This window comes from Lotus japonicus, chromosome 2 (genome assembly GCF_012489685.1).
Source record: "Lotus japonicus ecotype B-129 chromosome 2, LjGifu_v1.2".
In the NCBI taxonomy this organism is placed as follows: Eukaryota; Viridiplantae; Streptophyta; class Magnoliopsida; order Fabales; family Fabaceae; genus Lotus; species Lotus japonicus.
The window spans coordinates 34696337-34716895 of record NC_080042.1 but is presented as its reverse complement, the minus strand read 5'-3'; the positions used below and the strand labels follow the sequence as shown (position 1 = coordinate 34716895).

The following is a 20559-nucleotide window of genomic DNA, read 5'->3' as shown; positions in this document are numbered from 1 at the left end:
ATTTATATGTGATGTGTATATGTGTTAATATTCTGTAGGTTTTTGCTACTCGGGATGAGCTTTTGGATTGGGCTAAGAATGTAGGAAAGCAACTAGGCTTTGTGATCATTATTAGAAGGTATGATTGTGGGAGCAAGGGTCGTGGGAGTAAAGGCAGACAGTTGGTTATTTTGGTGTGCGAGATGAGCGGCAAGTACAAATCGTACAAGCCTGTGCTGATGCGGAAGGGGACAGGAACCAAGAAATGTGATTGTCCATTCAGGCTCAAGGCGAGATACACATCAGAAGATGGTTTGTAGAGGTTGACTGTAGTACGTGGAGACCACAACCATGCGCCAGCCGAGACTCTGGTTGGCCATGCCTATGCTGGTCGCCTTACAAGTCAAGAAAAGGATATGGTGGGTAAAATGGTTGACAATAAAGTCAAGCCAGGTAACATGTTGCTGGCATTGAAGGATGTCAACCCTCAGAATCTGACTACCATAAGACAAGTGTACAATGAGCGGATGGCATACATTAGGGCCAAGAGGGGACAATTGTCAGAGATGCAGCACTTGATGAGGTTGTTGGAGGAAGACAAGTACACGCACTAGTCCAGAACTGAAGAGTGTTCCACGGTGATCCGGTCCTTATTCTGGGCCCATCCAGTTTCCATCCACTTGTTCAACCAATTTCTACTGTTGTCTTGCTTGATAGCACGTACAAGAACAACAAGTATAGGATATCATTGCTAAAGATGGTTGGTATGACATCAATTGGATTCACATACACCATCGGTTTTGGCTACATGTGCAATGAGCGTGAACCTGAAGTTACATGGGCACTTCAAAAACTAAGGGGGTTGCTACTTAGGGAGGAGGGCATGCCTAAAGTCATGGTTACTGACAAAGACACTGCTTTGATGAACGCAGTTACAACCGCATACCCTACAGCAGCTCACTTGCTATGCCAATTCCATATTGCTAAGTGTGTGAAGGAAAAGTGCAAGCTCACTATCGAAGACAAGGAGATGTGGGATGATGTCGGGGACGCATGGAATAGAGTCATGTATGCCGAGTCAGCGGAGGAGTTTAATGCGAGCATGGACTTCTTACGTTCACTTGTTGGGGAGCACTCTGACCTCATGCATTACATTATGGTTTCCGTTTAAGCACAAGTTTGTGAAGTATGCGATTGATCATTATATGCACATGGATAACACAACTACAAACAGGTACATTCTTAGACACTAATATTTTATTAAGTATGCTACATTCATTAAGTATGTATTAATGTTAATGTTATAACTTTGCACAGGGTTGAAGGTGCACACGCAAAACTGAAAGCGTGCATCAAAGATAACAAGAGTGACATGTGTGCGGCTTGGGCAGCTATACATAGGTGCACACTGCTCCAGCATACAAGGATTAATGCTACTTTTCAGGCAAGTATCTTCATCAGAGAGCACACATTTAAGGAGAAGTTGTACGACAACCTGCGTGGTGTAGTCTCAAGATATGCGCTCATGTTGATCGCAAAGGAGAAAGCGCGCGTTGGAAAATGCGGCTGCACTATGAGGATGACACACGGCCTGCCTTGTTCATGTCAGATTGGTAGGATGACCACTATTCTATTGACGGAAGTTGACCAACATTGGAGGAGGCTTACATCAACATCTGCACCTGATGAATCCCAACCTGTTTTGGGATTGAGCATTGCGACAGAGTTAGAGGTCATTGCAAAGATGTTTGAAGAAGCTAATGTTATGAGAAGACAAGCTATCAAAGAGAGGCTTCGGGTGATTGCATACCCGGATCAGACTTCTATGTGTCCTCTTCCAAACAAGTTGCCTACAAGGGGTCGGCCCAATGAACCTAAGGGTTCTACCAGACGCATTCCTTCATCTTGGGAGAATGCTGATGCAATAGCTGGGTCAAAGCAAGCTAGCAACTCATCAGCTCCACAAGGCAAGGGGCGTAAGACCCGGTCGGCAAAACGGAAGAGCATTCCTTTGAAGCAATCTACACCTAAGAAGAGAAGCAAAAGGATTGCAAGCAACTCAGCTAAACTCCCGCCACAGCACCCTAAAGGAAAGGTTTACTCGGCCAACTACATCCATGAAGTGCCCGAATTCCTCCGTGAATATGTCATTGCATTCAGAATGTTGAAGATGATGGGAATTGTGGATATAGATGCATTGCTTCCTTGATGGGTAAGGGAGAACAAAATTGACGTCAAGTTCGACAAGACATGATAAAGGAGCTTAGATTACGGCAAGGTGTTTATCATGGTATGTATGACACCAACATACATTACGAAAAAGTACTACAAGCCTTACATCTTGCTCCAAATGAGTTTGCAACGGAGGAGAAGTGGTTATGCGTGCCGGATATGGGCCACATTGTTGCTACGATGTACCAGATTGTGTTCGTGACCTTGTCGAATCGAGGGGGTGCCACCTACTTCCCTCTCACCGGTCCAGTGCTACATCAGTCAGAGCACCAGATTATATGTTTACTCCTTGTCAACAACAACCACTGGGTGAATGTACTGATCAATATTACATTTAGTATGAATTTACCTTACATTACATGAAATTGATGAGATGCTTAACAATATAATTGATCATTTTGTAGGCGTTTATTTCAAGTGACTTTCCTTTGCCAACGGTTAAACCACAGTGGATGTATCATTGTACTGTTGATGCTCGTGGTTGGCAGCTACCATACCTGATCGCATGGCCCTATTCAACAAACTCTATCGAAAGGCAAATGTAGACATACATAAGATCGATGGAATCATAAACCTCGCTGAAGATTAGTTTCGTGATGTTGTAGTAGTCCATTTGCAAATTTTCATATTAGTTGTAATGTATCAATGATACATTATAATGTAACATTTATGTTTCTGTTGAAGTTTCTGTTTCTGTTGGAGTTTCTGTTTCTTTCTGTCAAGTTTCTACATAATCTCGCCCTTTAAGACTGCGTGACCAACGCACTTTCAGTGTGCGATGGTAATGCCTTTTCAAAGAGCGACGCATATTACGCACTTTGTAACTGCGCGCCTAACGCAGTTAACTAAGTGCGTATATGTGCCTTTCCTATGTATAGTCAGACACTGGGCCATCAACTTTGGCACTACTTAATCGTACCTTGAACACCTAACGCATGTTCAAGGTGCGTTTACGTCGCTCCATGGGTATGTGCGATAGACACACACTACAAGAGTGCGTTCGAAAGAGGAATTTTCGGATTTCCGGTTTTCCATTGGGTCTTGAAATTCTGGTTTGCACACAGGACAGATGTCGAACGCGATGTTGGGACAATCGGTTCCACAATTGCACAACAGTACAGAAATTAAGCCACACGTTTAATACAGTAGAAACAACACAGTAGCAACAATAAATCACTAAAAAACACAGAGAATTGTTAACCCAGTTCGGTGTCAAAACACCTACGTCTGGAGGATACCAATCCAGGAGTCAATCCACTATCTTAGTAATAGCTCTCAGGTCATACATGAAAGTCCCTCCTATACCTAAGTACTCCCCCTTAGTATAGAGCCTCTTCAATGTCTACCACTATTACAACAAGTGAATCTAGCTTAGCCCTTCTCCTCTAAGCTATGAGAAAACTTTCTCTAACCCCTAAAGACCACTGCCACAGCGATCAAGACATGTTTATCAATAAACAAGTTTGATGAGATTACAACTCAACTAAACATATCAACTTAGTACTTGCAATAGCACAGGAATCACTAAGTTGTTACAATACTCACAACAGGACTCAAATAATAAACCCTAAGATCAGTATATCACGCTCAGAATCCCTATTTTGCTAGGGTTTATAAACTCCTTTATATAGACGTTCACGTGAGGCTTGGATCTTCAATGGGCCGAACGCCATAGAGTCCACAACAGCACTTCTGGAAAGAATCTTCAAGGAATCAAATCTTACCAGAATAAAATAACAGAACCAAGTAAGTTTAAATTCAAACTTTGAGATATACTTGGTTCACACATTATCAATCTTGTTACTTCAGCCAAGATTAAAACAAACACGCCTTCAGAAGATAAAACGCACAGCATAGGATAAATCTTCTGAATCCCCTTACAGTCAGCAGCCCAACAAATAACTTGATTTCAGCGATTGAACCACCAACATACGTAAACACACCATGTTGTTCCAGATGTTGGAACATATGGTTGCACATCATGTTTTGAGCAAAATGCAGCCAAGAAAAAGAACTACAATCTCCCCCTTTGGCAAATTTTGGCTAAAACATGAACTGAAGGCCAAACATGCACAAACAGCAGTACTCAAACAACATTAGCTAAAATGCAGACAATCATAACAAAGGAACAACAATCTCCCCCTTTGTCAAATTTTAGCTAATACAATCCACTACCATAAAAACTCTTCAGAATACTTGCAGCTTGAATCATCAGAGAAGAGTAACCAGAATATATCAAGGTAGCACACTTCAACATAGCTATTTGCAGTAGCTATGCACAAACACAACCTCAGAACCATACTCCATACTCAGTGCAGTATTAAAACCATATCAGAGTTCAGCACAGCAGCACACACTTAACACCCTATAAGCAGCAAGATGCTACTCTAAAACACAGCAGCAGAAACTACACATACTATTAATACTATTACTCCCCCTTATTAGCACAATTTGACAAAGGTAGCTAGATGAAACCAGGAAACATGTTAAGACTAAATCCACAAATGCTTACCAGAGATGACTATTGTAGACAGCCAAAGTGTACATAACAGATAGTCATAGAGTTATGACAACCCAACATCAGCAAGAAATTCCATGATATCCTTGCACTTCATAGCTTCTTGACTACACTCTTTCTCACAACCAATCTTTTCCTGACACACAGATTTCCACTTCTGAACATTTGCTTCAGGATGGAATGACACATTATCCAGAGGAGCAGGGGGAACATTAACAAGAACTCCCTTGCCACTTATCTGTTTTCTAGCAGTGGGCACAATGTTCTGCACATCTGGTTCAACATTTGTCTCTGAATCATTAACAGAAACTTTCTTCCACTTCAGAGATCTTGTCTGGGTATGCAAATTTTCCTTCTTTCCTTCCTTCTTATTTAGTACAGCAGCAACATCCTTGTTGGTTTTGGGAAAATGACTAGGAGCCTTCACAATCTTTTTCTCTTTAAGCCCTCTAGGTTTCCACTCTTTCCTTGCTTGAACATGTGAATTGGTCCTTGGTTGATCATGTTGATGAGGAAATCCATACAATCTATAACAGTAGGGCCTTATATGTCCATATATTCCACAATGATGGCATCTCCAACTCAAGTTCTTTGCCTTCTTGCCTTGTGGGTAAGTATATGGTATTTGTTGATACACATGTTCGACACAATGTTGTGGCATCTGGTTTGACATCTTGAATTCAGTTTTCCTTTCTGCTGGAACAAACTTACGAGTGATCTTTTTGGATTCTTCTAGTGTAGAGTCACTCCCATATCCCAAACATTTCATATCCTTGGCTGTCTTTCCTGTTTCTAACATCAGATCAAACATATCAGTACCATTATTCAACATACGTACAGATTTTATCATACCTTCAAGTTTAGATTTCAGCACAGATACTTCCTCTTGAAGATTGTTATTGATATCCAGCAGATTATGTTTTTCATTTTCAAGACCTTTGACAGTTCTCTCCAGCTTCTTACCGTAGTCACACGCTTCTTGCCAATTCTTGAATAACAACTTGTATGTTTCAGCAAGTTCTTCTTCTGAAATTTCTCCATCACTGGACTCAGTCTCAGAATTGTATTTCACAGTAAGTCCTAAGACTTGATTTCTAGTTTTATCTCCTTCAAAATCTTCATCAGACCAAGTGACCATCATCTCTTTTCCTTGTTTCTTCAAAAACGTTGGACATTCTGCTTTGATATGACCATACCCTTCACATTCAATACATTGAACCCCTCTGTCTTTGCTGGATTTCTCTTCATCCTTGCCTCTCCATTGAAAATCAAAATTCCTGGTAATGTCGGGCGACTTGTCCTGAACATTTGTCCTTGACATTTCGTTAATTCTCTTCAAAACTTTGTTAAAATTTCTACCAAGAACTGCTATAGCTTCTGAAATACTTTCACCAGTATCCTTCTCAGACATATCATCATCTAAATCTGTGCTTGAGACATGGGCAATGCTTTTATTTCTCTTTTCAGGTCTATCATTCTGAGTCATTTCAAAAGTCATCAAGGATCCAATAAGCTCATCCACCTTGATACTGCTTATGTCTTGAGCTTCTTCAATAGCAGTTACTTTCATGTCAAACCTCTTAGGAAGAGATCTGAGAATCTTTCTCACAAGCTTCTCTTCTGACATTTGTTCTCCCAAGGCGAATGAGGAGTTTGCCATATCACGCAGTCTCATATGAAAATCAGAAATGGTCTCCTCCTCCTTCATCTTTAAGTTATCAAACTGAGTTGTTAGAATCTGAAGCCTTGACATTCTAACTCTGGAAGTCCCCTCATGAGCAGTCTTGAGAATCTCCCAAGCATCCTTTGCCACAATGCAAGTGTTGATCAATCGGAACATATTTTTATCCACTCCATTGAATATAACATTCAAGGCTTTGGAGTTTCCAAGAGCTTCTACATCTTATTCTTTCGACCACTCTTCTTCGGGCATCAATTCTTCTGTTGAAGTTCCTTCTTTAGATACTACCACTGGATGTTTCCAACCTTTGACAATTGCTTTCCATGTTTTGTTGTCCATATATTTAAGAAAAGCAACCATATGGGCCTTCCAATAATCATAGTTGGTACCATCCAATAAAGGTGGCCTAAGGAGTGATCCTCCTTCTTTAATGTTGTCCATGAAACCAGAATACATATTCCCTGGAGCTCACCCAACAGAATAGGGTGCCTGCTCTGATACCAATTGAAATTCTGGTTTGCACACAGGACAGATGTCGAACGTGATGTTGGGACAATCGGTTCCACAATTGCACAACAGTACAGAAATTAAGCCACACGTTTAATACAGTAGAAACAACACAATAGCAACAATAAATCACTAAAAAACACAGAGAATTGTTAACCCAGTTCGGTGTCAAAACACCTACGTCTGGAGGATACCAATCCAGGAGTCAATCCACTATCTTAGTAATAGCTCTCAGGTCATACATGAAAGTCCCTCATATACCTAAGTACTCCCCCTTAGTATAGAGCCTCTTCAATGTCTACCACTATTACAACAAGTGAATCTAGCTTAGCCCTTCTCCTCTAAGCTATGAGAAAACTTTCTCTAACCCCTAAAGACCACTGCCACAGCGATCAAGACATGTTTATCAATAAACAAGTTTGATGAGATTACAACTCAACTAAACATATCAACTTAGTACTTGCAATAGCACAGGAATCACTAAGTTGTTACAATACTCACAACAGGACTCAAATAATAAACCCTAAGATCAGTATATCACGCTCAGAATCCCTATTTTGCTAGGGTTTATAAACTCCTTTATATAGACGTTCACGTGAGGCTTGGATCTTCAATGGGCCGAACGTCATAGAGTCCACAACAGCACTTCTGGAAAGAATCTTCAAGGAATCAAATCTTACCAGAATAAAATAACAGAACCAAGTAAGTTTAAATTAAAACTTTGAGATATACTTGGTTCACTCTCTCAACATTGTTCTTCTCGTGATCAGAGAATGAGTCACCCACCCAGCTATGAATTGTACACTTTGCTGCATGTTTAGATCCAAATTTTTAATCTTTTTCCAAATTCATGACTACCCAGATTTTTCTTTTCAATATTTATGGTAATTAGGTTTGAATTTTATGAGAGAGAGTAGAGAGAGAGGTTCTGGAGGCTGGACTCAGTCAAGGTGGCTCCGGCCATGGAGGCGACCGGTGGTCAGTTCAGATTATGGAAGATTTCAGGCTCGTGGCATTGGGGAGTGCCGGCATTGGAGCGGAAGAGATGGGAGGGTGCAACTTTGTCATTCTTGGTCAAATGACAGGTTCCATACGCAGATTCAAAATTCCGGTGGTGGATATAACCAGTGGAAGCGCCCAGATCATGTGCAGCGGCGATCAACAACCAATTTCCAGCGAGAAAGAGGAGCCTCGCGTTCGCTGCAACAAAAAAATTTTCAGAACAGGTTCTCCACGCCTTTCCAGCATTCCGGTGGTGGACACAATCAGTGGAAGCGTCCAGATCATGAGCAGCGGCGGCGAGCACCAATCAATTTTCGGCCAGGGGGAGGAGTATCACGTTCACTGCAACAAAAACACGTTCAGACAACTTCTAATCAACAACAGGAAAGACAGAAGTCAAAAGAACAAGATGAGTCTTTTTCTGTTTTTGTTGATGGCCTAGGTGATCAGATTACCTTGGCGAAATTAAGCGCAATTTTTGGGAGAGCAGGAAGATTGAGGAACGTGTTCATACAATATAAGAAGAAATTCCAACGGCGCTTACGATTTGGCTTTGTGCGCTTTCATAGTGATGATGAGGCATGGACGGCGATTCGAATGTTTAATGGCCTAAGACTAGAAGGTAATTACCTCGTGGTACAGAAAGCAAGGATTCAGAAATCTCCTCGGTCGACAAAGGTGTCGTCTCCTGAACACCATCAATTTGAAATACAAGGGAAGGTTTGGAGACCAAAGTCACTGCCTAAGCAAAATACCTCTGTACAAGATAGAACCAAGGAGAATGACGAATCTGGAAAATTGGTAGCATGTCAATTGCGCTTCACAGCCGCTGATTTGGATGAGTCTTGGTTCCAACGCTGTGCACAAGCTCGTACACTTACGGAAAAGCCCGTTGAAGTTATACAAGATGACTTGGCAAAGATAGGACTGTACAATTTCCGTTTGATTCCACTTGGTGATAAGGAGGTGCTGCTTGAGTTTGAGAATAAGGAAGAGATGATGGAAACAATTTCGGAGTGTGGCAATTTTTTGGTGCAGGAAATTTCTGATGTTAAACCCAGCACAGTTCTAACCTTTGGCACGGCACACCTTGTTTGGGTCCGACTGTGGCAAGTACCATTGGGCTTATGGACTGAATCTTTTTTTACTGCTATGGGTAATAGATTGGGGAGCTTTGTGGAGTCAGATGAAGATACCAAGTTACGACTCAGAGCCAACTATGCACGCATCTTAATTCGAATGCACCATCCCCTTCTACAATGCTTTACCATGGCTGTGGATGTGAATGGTGTTTCCAGTATAATTTTGGTCGAAAAGCATGATGTTCCCTATGATTACGGTACAGTTCATGGTATGCCGTCAACGCCGTGGAAAATATACAATTCAGAGGAGGATAATGTTACTGAGGATGATGAGGATTATAATGATGCTAAAGAGACAGAGGCGGCCAGGCATGTTGATGTTGTTACAAGCCCCAACGACAAGGATTATGAGTCCCCTGTTGACGTCGAACCCGACGAAGAAGATGAAGTGTACAGGAATGAGAGAATGGAGGGTCTCAAAGTGATCCTGGCTAAGTCGCTCTCCAAGCAGGAAGAGGAAGCTCTTGCGATTGATGATGATGGTGGCTGGACGTCGACACCGGAGGTAGTGGCGCTTCCGAGGGTGGCGCCGGGATTGCCTGAGGCGGACAGTTTAATTTCAAATTCCAACGTGAGTAAAGAGGCCATCAATACAGAGGAGATTCAGAAGGAACAATTACAGGTCTTGCTTGACTCAGGTTATACGTTACAAGAACTTGAAGGCTGGAGGAACAAAACAAATGCAGCTGAAATCACGTTAAAAGGAAATCATATCCTTAATGAGGTTTTTCAAAATTCTGATTCAAATAACAATAAAAGATATTCAGTTACAGGTTATTCTTTTAACTCACAGGATTTGTTTCCTAATTATTATTTGCCTTACCAATCTACTAAGTGGGACCCGTTCCGAGTTCAAGTTCAAGTTCAAGGGCTAAAACCATGTTTGCCTCACGGTTTAAATCAAAAACAATTTATTACGCCCACTTTAGCTTCTCAGGAGAAGAACGACGTTGATGTCTTTGTGCATACATCTCCAAATCAAATTGTCAGGCAGCAATTTCCTATTGTGCGTGAGAGCGGTCCAACACAAACACCTCAAAAAAGTGCTCTACCCCTTACGTGCGTGGAGGCCGACGCACCAGAGACACCAGCAGTCGTGATCACCCCGAATACAAATTCATCAAAGAGAAGCTCTCAGCGAGGGCGTCCAAGGGGAAGCAAAAATAAACCCCAATCCTTGCCTGCGGATTTTTTAGAGCCTGTAGCTGGTGAAGACGGTGTGTCGACTCGCGCGCAAAGAGCTTGGCTGATAGGGAAACAGTTGGGTCTTAAACCAAGAGGGTCGGAAGCTTTGATGTTGAGAGGCTTAGAAGCTCAGATTCGTGAAAACCATCCCCATCTCAAATAGTTATGTCAGGGCCTTGGCTCACTTGGAATGTACGGGGCTTAGGAGAATCAACGAAAAGGGAGGCTGTGAAAAAAGCAGTTTTGCATTTGAAACCAGAACTTCAGTTGCTTCAGGAAACAAAATTAAATAATCTGCGGCAGCATATTGTGGAGATTTGGACGCAAGCTTGGTGTATGAGTCATGTTGATGTCAGAATCATGATTTATTTTCTTGACAGTGATAATACAAAGTTTTGAGCAGTCAGTCTTAGAGCACAAATTATGTTTCGAGGCTTTGAAAACACATGTACTGAACCATAATGGATTGGTGTTTTTGTGATTTTATTGTTGTACTGTTGGGGTTTGGATGCTGGTGAAGAAGCCTTTCAGCAGCTTGTACAGGATAGTAATTTAGCTGATTTGCCTTTAGCTAATGGAGAGTACACTTGGTTTTCAAGTCGCAACTATGGTTTGTGGAGTCGTTTGGACCGCTGGCTGGTATCTGATGAGGATGTAGAAGGATTGGAGGAGGCATCAAACATGGAATTGTTGAAGTTAATAATGTTCCTGTAGTTTTTGCCGTTGCTGTTGGCTGCTGTTACTGTTGTTGCTATTTCTGGTTTGCTGTTGCTGTTGAACTTGGTGCTGTTGCTGTTGGTTGGTGCTGTTGCTGTTGAATTTTACTGTCGTTGTTGTTGTTGGCTGCTGTTACTGTTGTAGCTGGTTCTGTTTTGCTGTTGCTGATTTGCTGGTGTTGTTGCTGTTGCTGAAATACGAAAATCACAAATTTGGAAGCATGTTGATGCTATTCTGTTGTTGTTGCTGTTGTTTGCTGTTTGATGTTAGCTGCTACACGAAAATTATCAGTTTGGCTCTTCTGGAATCTTTAACTTCATGTGTGTCACTCAGTTACGCTATTTTAGCCTTTTCATGATTGTAGGGGTTGATTTCTTTTGTATCTTGATGCAAAATGGCTATCCTAAGTCAGTGGTACTCTTTTTCCTTGCTAGGTTTTTATCCCAATGGGTTTTTCCTAGTAAGGTTTTAATGAGGCTCTTTCTTGGGATTACGCTTTTGCCATTTTGCGGGTTGGTGGTGGGTTTTGGACCTTTTGGTACCTCAGACTCATGTAACTTTGTACTTCGCCTGTTTTGCTTCTTTGGCTCAGGCTTACTTATTATTAATATATCTTTCATTTTCAAAAAAAAAATACTTGGTTCACACGTTATCAATCTTGTTACTTCAGCCAAGATTAAAACAAACACGCCTTCAGAAGATAAAACACACAGCATAGGATAAATCTTCTGAATCCGCTTACAGTCAGCAGCCCAACAAATAACTTGATTTCAGCGATTGAACCACCAACATACGTAAACACACCATGTTGTTCCAGATGTTGGAACATATGGTTGCACATCATGTTTTGAGCAAAATGCAGCCAAGAAAAAGAACTACAGGTCTGAATAGCTGTGGGGGGGTCTGAATAACAATTCCCCTAAAATAATTAGAAAAGCATTTAAAAATGGAAAAAAAGAGTCACAAGTTTTAAAAAATATGAAAATAGAATTAAAATTTAATAATAAATATTCATCATAACTCATACTAACCAACAAGCAAATTTATAACTTACGCACTACCATTCAACGATCAACATTAACTCTACTAATAATTTATTATGTCCACCATGGCTGAGCAACTGTCGGATTCGGTCAGATTTGAGCCCAAAAACCTCAAACTGACCTTCCCGTCCGTCCAACACTTTGAGCTAATCGAGTTCGGATTATGTCGAACTCGGATTAGTTTGAACGTGTAATTAGTCTTGGTGAACGGGATGGGAGAAAATATAATCAATGAGCTACACATTTAATAAGACGCAAGCTTTAAAAGGAAATTCATTTTAATCTATTTATTTTCATTATTTAAATGGTTGGTTCTACGGGTTGCCCAACCCGACCACAATACCCCATGATAAAAAGTGGGTTGTGAAAGTAGGTTTGATTTTCAACCCGACCTGCCAAAAAAGGCAGGTCAAATGGTATGTCCAACAAGCCTTACCCATTTTGCCACTTAGGTTCTGTTAATTGCATATAATTTCGACCTATTGTTGGACATTTCGATTGGAATTTATACTGGGTTCAACCTTCGAAGTCGAAAGTGAAGGGAATCAAGGAAATTTATCAAGTGTTCAACGACTTCGACTGTAAAGTACTGTTTTTCGAGATACGGAGAGTTCCATATGAGAAGCCGGTTTGTCTTTGAAAGATGATTCACGAGGGACACGTATAGAATAGAAAGACACGTGTAGGACGAAGCTATGTTCAGAAGACACTTGTAATAGTTGTATTAATTGACCGTTAGAAGTCAGTTACATTTTAAGTCTATAAATAGCAGGTTTGTAGAAAGAATAGGGGTTCACAATCTTTACTCGAAAACTCTCAAGTGCTTACAATCGATCACAATGATTACAAGCCAAGTTAGAGTGAAAAAGTAGGGATTCGTGTAACACTTTGCATCTTATAGTTCATTATTATTATTCAGATTCAGAAAGTTCATTTATGTTTTTATCATTTAAGTCGAATTTATTCGTTTTGTTTCTAATTTGTTATTAAATTTCTTTAGTTTTGAGTGACTAAATTTAATTCATTTTCACCAAAGAACCCAAGAGGACTCGAATCCAGTCCCAGATTGATCTTTGGATTCTTTATTTGTGTTTACCAAAATTTGGTGTAAACAAATTGGCACGCCCAGTGGGACCTCTTTGTGAAAATAGTTGTTGAATTCGGTTATCATTCAAACTTACTTAACCCACGTTTATGCGTTTAAGAAGTGGAAGACTAGTAAGTATGGCGAATGGTAGATCGAGAAGTGGTAATTCCCCTCCCGCGAATACTGGACCTTCGGCAAATCAAACCGGAAATCCCGGTGCTGGAGTGAATGATGAGGGAAATGCCTTGAACTCTGGAACGGCACAGGCAACAACGACCAATGTGGCCGAAAATGTTATACCTGTGGTGACGCAAGCGGCTACAGTGCCCTCTCCGACGACTCCAGTCGTATCACAAATGGTTGCTGGGGCATCTCGCCCTCAACCGGTGAACATGCCGGTGAATCCGCCATTTGGGATGCCTCCAGGGTTAATGGCTGGAGTAGGGACATTTCCTGCCGTATATTCAGATAACGTAATGTCAGTCGGATCCCCGAGGAATCAACACCAGGCTTCGGCCTCCAATGTTGGGGGTCGAAATAATATTTATCCTCAGGGGATGGCAGGGGCGAGTGTCAACCATTTAGGGACTTCGTTGACAAATACCTTTGTTAACGTATTGAGGCAACAAATGGATGATAGTAACCACGAAATGGTGAATATGTTGGCCCAACAAATAGGAACTGTGTTTAATCCTTTAATCCAAAACACAAATGAGTCGTATCAGCAGTTGACGAGACAAATGGGTCGAATTGCTGACGCTTTTGGAGTCCCTCGAAACGAGGTGGCGAATCCTGTGGGGGCAGCGGCGAATAATGCCGTCGAAATGAATGCGGTTCCTCAGAATGTTCCGCTTCAAGCAAATGCCGAAGTGGCGGCAGTGCAAGGTCGAAATCAATTGGATAACCTTGGTGGCCAAATGCCTTTGAACATTGAAAATCCTATCTTAATAAATCGAAATATGGATGCAGATAGGGTAGTCGAGAGAGTTAGACAAAATAACGTTGGGGGGCATCAAAATATAGCAGGCATAGTCGAACAGTTATTGAACCAACATGGATTCAATGTGGGTTATGCAAATCGACCCCATTTTGCTTCGGCTTTCTCCGAATTCGTCCTCAAACAGAATTGCCTAGAGGATGGAAAGTCCCTAAGTTCACCAAGTTTTCGGGGGATACTGGAGAGTCGACAATCGAACATATCGCTAGGTACCAAATAGAAGCAGGGGATATAGCAAATAATGAGAACCTGAAGATGAAATATTTTCCGAGTTCTCTGACTAAAAATGCTTTTACTTGGTTTACTACTTTGTTGCCTAATTCAATCCATAATTGGGCTCAGTTAGAGAGAGTTTTTCACGAACAGTTCTTCAGGGGTGAGTCGAAAGTCAGTCTGAAGGAATTGGCCAGCGTGAAAAGAAAATTCAAAGAAACCATAGATGATTACTTGAATAGGTTCAGACAAATGAAGTCGAAGTGCTTCACTCAGGTCCCAGAACATGAGTTAGTCGAAATGGCGGCTGGCGGCCTAGACTACTCAATTCGTAAGAAGATAGATACCCAACATCTTAGGGACATGGCTCAATTGGCTGACAGGGTCAGACAGATTGAAAATTTGAAACTCGAAAAAGAAAAATTTAATAGAGTTCCCAAGAAGGGTAAAGTCGCGTTAGTCGAAAGTTGCGAATATGAAGTCGATTATGACTCTTATCCAGGCAACTGTGATGATATCGAACAGCAGGAGGTTGATGTGGCCGAATTGGTATCAGGACCTCCTTATGTTTGTAGGATGTTAAAACCCTATGAATCTAAAAATGCGGAAACAAACAAAGGTGTTGGTAAATTTCCTGTGAAAGCGTATAATTTTGATGTTACTAAATGCGACGCGATTTATGATATTTTGTTAAAAGATGGTCAAATTAAAGTATCTCTTGATAAAAAAGAAGTACCTTTCGACCAAAGGAAAGGAAAAAAGTTTTGCAAGTTTCATAATGTATTCAGTCACTGGACTAATAATTGTGTACGTTTCAGGGATCTGGTGTAAACTGCAATCAAAGAAGGACGGCTCAAGTTCGAAGAAAAGGATAAGGCTGCTATGAAGATTGATTCTGACCCAATGCAAATTGGCAACGCCAATTACGTCGAGCCAGCCGGGATAATGATGGTTGAGTTGTCTGATTTGAATCAGGTTGCTACTGGAGGAGATGATATCGAAGCTGTGGGGCCTACTCCAGGGATGGAGAAGGTCGAATTGTCTGAAGAAGGAATGGATGCTCCTTCCGTGGAAGAAGAGGTCGAAACCGCTAAGAAGGTGGTTTACCCTCGGTCGGAGGAAAGCCTGCTGGAATTCCTGCAGCGTTGCCAAAAGTCTTACTCTGAAGTGATGTTGTGCCCAAGGTGCAGTGTCGTATTTGACAAGGTGGCTGCTCAAGCTATAGAAGATGCTGAAATCAAGAAACGCCGCGCAGTAATACCGGAAAGGCCTCCTAGTTTTGGGTCCAGAGGACGAGCTGATTCTCCCTTCATAAGGGGAAGGGGATCCTTTGGGTTCGGAAGAGGGTGTGGTCGAACTTATATGCCACCAAGTCGAGTTCCGTTCAACAAGTGGATGGCAAGGAGTCAGGCGCCTCACCCTAAGGTTAAGGTGGTCGAATTGGGAAGTGGGTCTGCCTATATGGATAATTCTCGAAATCATAAGAATTATACCTATGTCCCAAGGCCGTATCTAGGTCGAAACCCAATGACAAAAACTCAGTGGAGGCGTCACCAGAGGGAAAAAGCCTTCGAGGCAGGCCAATCCAGTTCTGAGAGGCCAGTCAAGTACCAACTTTTGGGCCAAAGTGGTGGGGCTCCTATGGTTCCTATTCAGGTGATTAAGCAGAGTATGGAGAATGCTGGGAATTGGGTGACTACTAACCAGGCAAAAGGGAAAGAGAAACAGTCTGAAGATGTCGAAATGAAGGACAACTTTGAAATGTTGGAGTCTGAGTTTGAGTCCATGTGCAGCTTAGTCTCGATCCTTCCAGAAGAGTTCGATGTGAAAACTGAAATCACTGATGATGAAGAGGATTACTACGTCGAGGAGGATGATGACAATCCACTGTGCTATTATGTGATGACTAAAGGAGGAGTCGAAGATGATTGTGCCGTTTTCAAGAAACCAGATATGGAGATGAAGAAGCATTTGAAACCGCTTTTTGTGTGGGCCCGCATTGAAGGAGTAGGCGTCAATAAAGTCTTGGTTGATGGCGGGGCCGCCATAAATTTGATGCCAAAGTTTCTGCTTAAGAAGATTGGGAAATCTGTCGAGGATTTGCAACCTCATAACATGATGTTGACTGATTACGAGGGAAAAACTTCTAAGTCTTTGGGAATGTTATTGGTGGACACCACAATTGGTACTGTTTCTCGACCTACTCTGTTCGTGGTAGTGCCATCGAAAGCAAACTACAATCTGTTGCTAGGACGAGAATGGATTCATGGGGTAGGGGCTGTGCCGTCCTCCCTTCATCAAAAGCTGTCAATTTGGAGGCCAGATGGGGTGGTCGAAAATGTTGATGCTGACCAGAGTTACTACAAAGCTGAAGTGGAGTTTGTTGACCGAAAGAATTTCGAGAAGCGGATGGCAAACATCGCTCCGTATGAATCAGAAGGAAAAGAACACATGGAAGGTTCCACTAGTTATGCAATGAATCTTCACCCGGAGTACGGATTTCTTTGGAATAAAAACTTTCGTGCTCGGAATGCCACTGGAGAGTGGCAAATCGTCGAATTAGATGATTGAGTCGAGCGTAGCTCGAATATCGGCCTATGCGGCCGAGATGAGAATAAAGACGGCCTTGGAGGCCGAACAATATATAGGAACGGCAAAGGAAGCCGAATATGAAGAAATTTGCAAACCGGAGGAGTGCCTAGACTTGGATCATTTTAATGAAGACAGATCAGAGCCGGTTCTTGATTGTATATATGATGATGAACCCCTTGGATTCGAGCAATCTTTAGATCCCATGTTAAAAATGCAGGCTCAGGATCCTTTGGAGGAGGTTGATTTAGGAGATGGGACCAAGAAAAGGCCGACGTATGTAAGTTCGTTGATCGATTCGGGTTTTAAGAATCGGATTGTTAGTTTGTTGCAGGAATACAAAGATTGCTTCGCATGGGATTATGACGAAATGCCGGGTTTAAGCCGGGAGTTAGTGGAGTTGAAGTTACCAATTCGGCCTGGTAGGAAACCAGTGAAGCAAGCCCCAAGGAGATTCGCCCCGGAGGTGTTCTCAAAGATAAAAGAGGAAGTGGAGCGCTTACTTGGAGCAAAGTTCATACGAACAGCCAGGTATGTCGATTGGTTGGCTAATGTAGTTCCTGTACTTAAGAAAAATGGTAAAATGAGGGTTTGCATAGATTATAGAGATTTAAATTCGGCTACGCCGAAAGATGAATATCCCATGCCTGTGGCCGAAATGATGGTAGATTCTGCCGCAGGAAATGAATATTTAAGCTTACTGGATGGATATTCGGGGTATAACCAAATTTACATTGCAGAGGATGATGTGTCGAAGACTGCATTTCGGTGTCCAGGGGCACTAGGAACATATGAATGGGTGGTGATGCCGTTCGGTCTTAAAAATGCCGGTGCAACTTATCAGAGGGTAATGAACACTATCTTTCATGAATATATTGAGAAATTTATGCAAGTGTATATCGATGATATTGTAGTAAAGTCGAAATCTCAGGATGTTCATATCGAAATCTTAAGTTGTCATTTGAAAAAATGAGAAAGTACGGCTTGAAAATGAACCCACTCAAGTGTGCCTTTGGTGTAATTGCAGGGCAATTTCTGGGATTCATTGTTCATAAGAAGGGCATTGAAATCGACCAGAACAAGGCGAAAGCAATCTTCGATACTCAACCACCGTCGAATAAAAAACAGTTACAATCTTTGTTGGGCAAAGTCAATTTCTTGAGAAGGTTTATCATGGATCTAAGCGGGAAAACCAAGGTATTCTCCACATTGCTTCGACTCAAGAAAGAACAAGAGTTTCAATGGATGGAAGAACATCAGAAGGCGTTTGAGGAAATAAAAGCCAGCTTAACAACGGCACCAGTCATGGCTCCTCTCATTCGTGGAAAACCAATGAAACTCTACATTTCGGCATCAGAGGAAACTATTAGCAGTGTGTTGGCTCAAGATGATGAAGATGGAATCGAAAGGGCTATATATTATTTGAGCCGAATCCTTAATGATGCCGAAACTAGATATAGTTTAGTAGAAAAATTGTGTTTATGTTTGTATTTTTCATGTACTAAACTTAAGTACTATATTAAACCTATTGATGTAACTGTTATTTCCCATTATGATATAATAACGCATATGCTGTTCAAGCCCATTCTTCATAGTCGAATTGGAAAGTGGGCGTTGGCCCTTACTGAGTTTTCTTTAAGTTATCAACATTTAAGGGCTATGAAAGGCCAAGTAATAGCTGATTTTTTGGTTGATCATAGTGGGTCAAAAGAACAGGAGACGGTGGTGACGTTGAAACCTTGGGAAATGTATTTCGATGGTTCGAGGCATAAGAAGGGGACCGGGATAGGTATCTTGATAATTTCACCCCAAGGAATCCCGACAAAAATTAAGTTGGGCATCGAAGGTGAGTGTTCGAATAATGAGGCGGAGTATGAAGCTTTATTGATAGGGCTCGAAACGGCTCTAAACTTGGGGGCTAGAGAGCTCTTAATTCGTGGAGATTCAGAGTTGGTTATTAAGCAACTAACTGGTGAATACCAATGCGTTAGTGAGAATTTAATGAAATATCATTCGAAAGCAGTTAAAATGTTAAGAAGTTTTGATGAAGTCGAATTATGTCATATCCCTAGGATCGAGAATGCTGAAGCGAATGTTTTGGCACAAATTGCGTCAGGTTACCGGCTACCTCGGAAAAAGTTTAAAGAGCTAGTAAAGGTCAAAAGAAAGTTTATTCCTAGTTTTAAGGAAAGGAAAGTGGAGTTCGAGCAGGAGGTACTGGTCATTAGTAATTTGGATGATAGTGATTGGAGGAAACCTGTTGTGAAATACTTGCAAAACCCAAATGCACCAACAGATCGAAGAACAAAGTATCGAGCTCTAAGTTACTTGATTTTGGATGACGAATTGTTTAAAAAAGGGGTGAATGAAGTTTTACTAAAGTGCCTAAGTGAAGAAGAAGCGTTTCGAGCAGTCAAGGCCGTTCATGATGGTATGTGTGGGGCGCATCAGGCTGGCCATAAGATGAAGTGGACATTGTTTCGACAAGGAGTATATTGGCCAAATATGTTAAAAGATTGCATTGAATATGCCAAATCTTGCGCCGAATGTCAGAAGCATGCTGGCATCCAACATGTACCGGCAAGTGAGTTACATTCGATCGTGAAACCCTGGCCATTTAGGGGGTGGGCGTTGGATTTGATAGGTCAAATACATCCTTCTTCGTCTAAACAACATGACTATATAATAGTGGCTATCGATTATTTCACTAAATGGGTCGAGGCCATTCCGCTGAGAGGTGTCGACCAAGATACGGTTATTAGTTTTATTCAAGAACACATAGTATTTAGATATGGGATCCCTGAGACGTTAACTACTGACCAAGGGTCAGTATTTACTGGAAGGAAAATGGCTCAGTTTGCTGAGGATTTTGGAATAAAACTGTTAACTTCAACGCCATATTATGCTCAGGCGAATGGACAAGTCGAAGCAGCTAATAAAGTTTTAATTAACTTGGTTAAGAAACACATTAGTCAAAAGCCGAGAAGGTGGCATGAAACTTTGAGTCAAGTTTTATGGGCTTATCGAAATTCGCCCAAAGAGGCCACTGGAGTAACTCCTTTTCGACTTACGTACGGGCATGAGTCAGTTTTACCGATCGAAATATGCTTACAGTCCGTTAGAATTCAAAGGCAATTCGAGATTCCGTGTGATGATTATTGGAATATGATGTATGACGAGTTAATTGAATTGGACGAGGAAAGATTAAATGCTTTAGAAGTTATGATTCGACAAAAAGAACGAATTACTAAAAGTTATAATAAAAAAGTCAAGTCTAAGGCATTTAGCGTTGGAGACTTAGTTTGGAAAGTGATCCTTCCAATGGACAAAAAAGATCGAGCATACGGAAAATGGGCCCCTAAATGGGAAGGTCCATTTAAAGTGATCAAGTGTTATTCAAACAACGCGTATTCGATTGAGGAAATTGGAACGATTGCTCGAATATTGACGATAAATGGAAAATACTTAAAAAGGTTTAAGCCAGCGATTCATGAGATAAAAATCGATATAGAAATGTAGTGCATAAGCTGAAAATAAATATGGCGAAAACGCCATTAGAGAGTACATAGGGAAATAAAGTGGCACAGGCGCCATGTAAAAAAAAAAAAAAAACATGATCAACAGAAATAAGAAGACTAAAATGGTGGAGTGGCTTTCATGGGAGCAT

The 20559-nt window shown here is 41.4% G+C and overlaps 4 protein-coding genes across 5 annotated transcripts; all 4 read left to right on the top strand.

Moving 5' to 3' along the window:
- Window positions 1-407: 407 nt before the first annotated feature.
- On the top strand, window positions 408-2188 carry LOC130736382 (uncharacterized). Its single transcript, XM_057588217.1, has 4 exons — window positions 408-580; window positions 697-1042; window positions 1152-1213; window positions 1297-2188. The coding sequence occupies exons 1-4, from the start codon at window positions 408-410 to the stop codon at window positions 2186-2188; spliced, it is 1473 nt and encodes a 490-aa protein (XP_057444200.1).
- A 41-nt stretch (window positions 2189-2229) lies between these two features.
- On the top strand, window positions 2230-2945 carry LOC130736381 (uncharacterized). Its single transcript, XM_057588216.1, has 3 exons — window positions 2230-2526; window positions 2616-2691; window positions 2896-2945. The coding sequence occupies exons 1-3, from the start codon at window positions 2230-2232 to the stop codon at window positions 2943-2945; spliced, it is 423 nt and encodes a 140-aa protein (XP_057444199.1).
- A 12930-nt stretch (window positions 2946-15875) lies between these two features.
- Window positions 15876-18210, top strand: LOC130737938 (uncharacterized). 2 transcript variants are annotated; one of them, XM_057589812.1, is made up of 3 exons: window positions 15876-17423; window positions 17633-17739; window positions 17920-18210. In XM_057589812.1, exon 1 carries the CDS (start codon window positions 15945-15947, stop codon window positions 16872-16874), a length of 930 nt encoding a protein of 309 aa, XP_057445795.1. In that variant the 5' UTR covers window positions 15876-15944; the 3' UTR covers window positions 16875-17423; window positions 17633-17739; window positions 17920-18210. The 2 variants fall into 2 exon arrangements, with proteins under 2 accessions (XP_057445795.1, XP_057445794.1); XM_057589811.1 differs by lacking the exon at window positions 17920-18210 and having other exon boundaries at window positions 17633-17825.
- Window positions 17862-20411, top strand: LOC130736380 (uncharacterized). Its single transcript, XM_057588215.1, has one exon. The coding sequence runs from the start codon at window positions 17862-17864 to the stop codon at window positions 20409-20411; it is 2550 nt and encodes an 849-aa protein (XP_057444198.1).
- The last annotated feature ends 148 nt before the right edge of the window (window positions 20412-20559 follow it).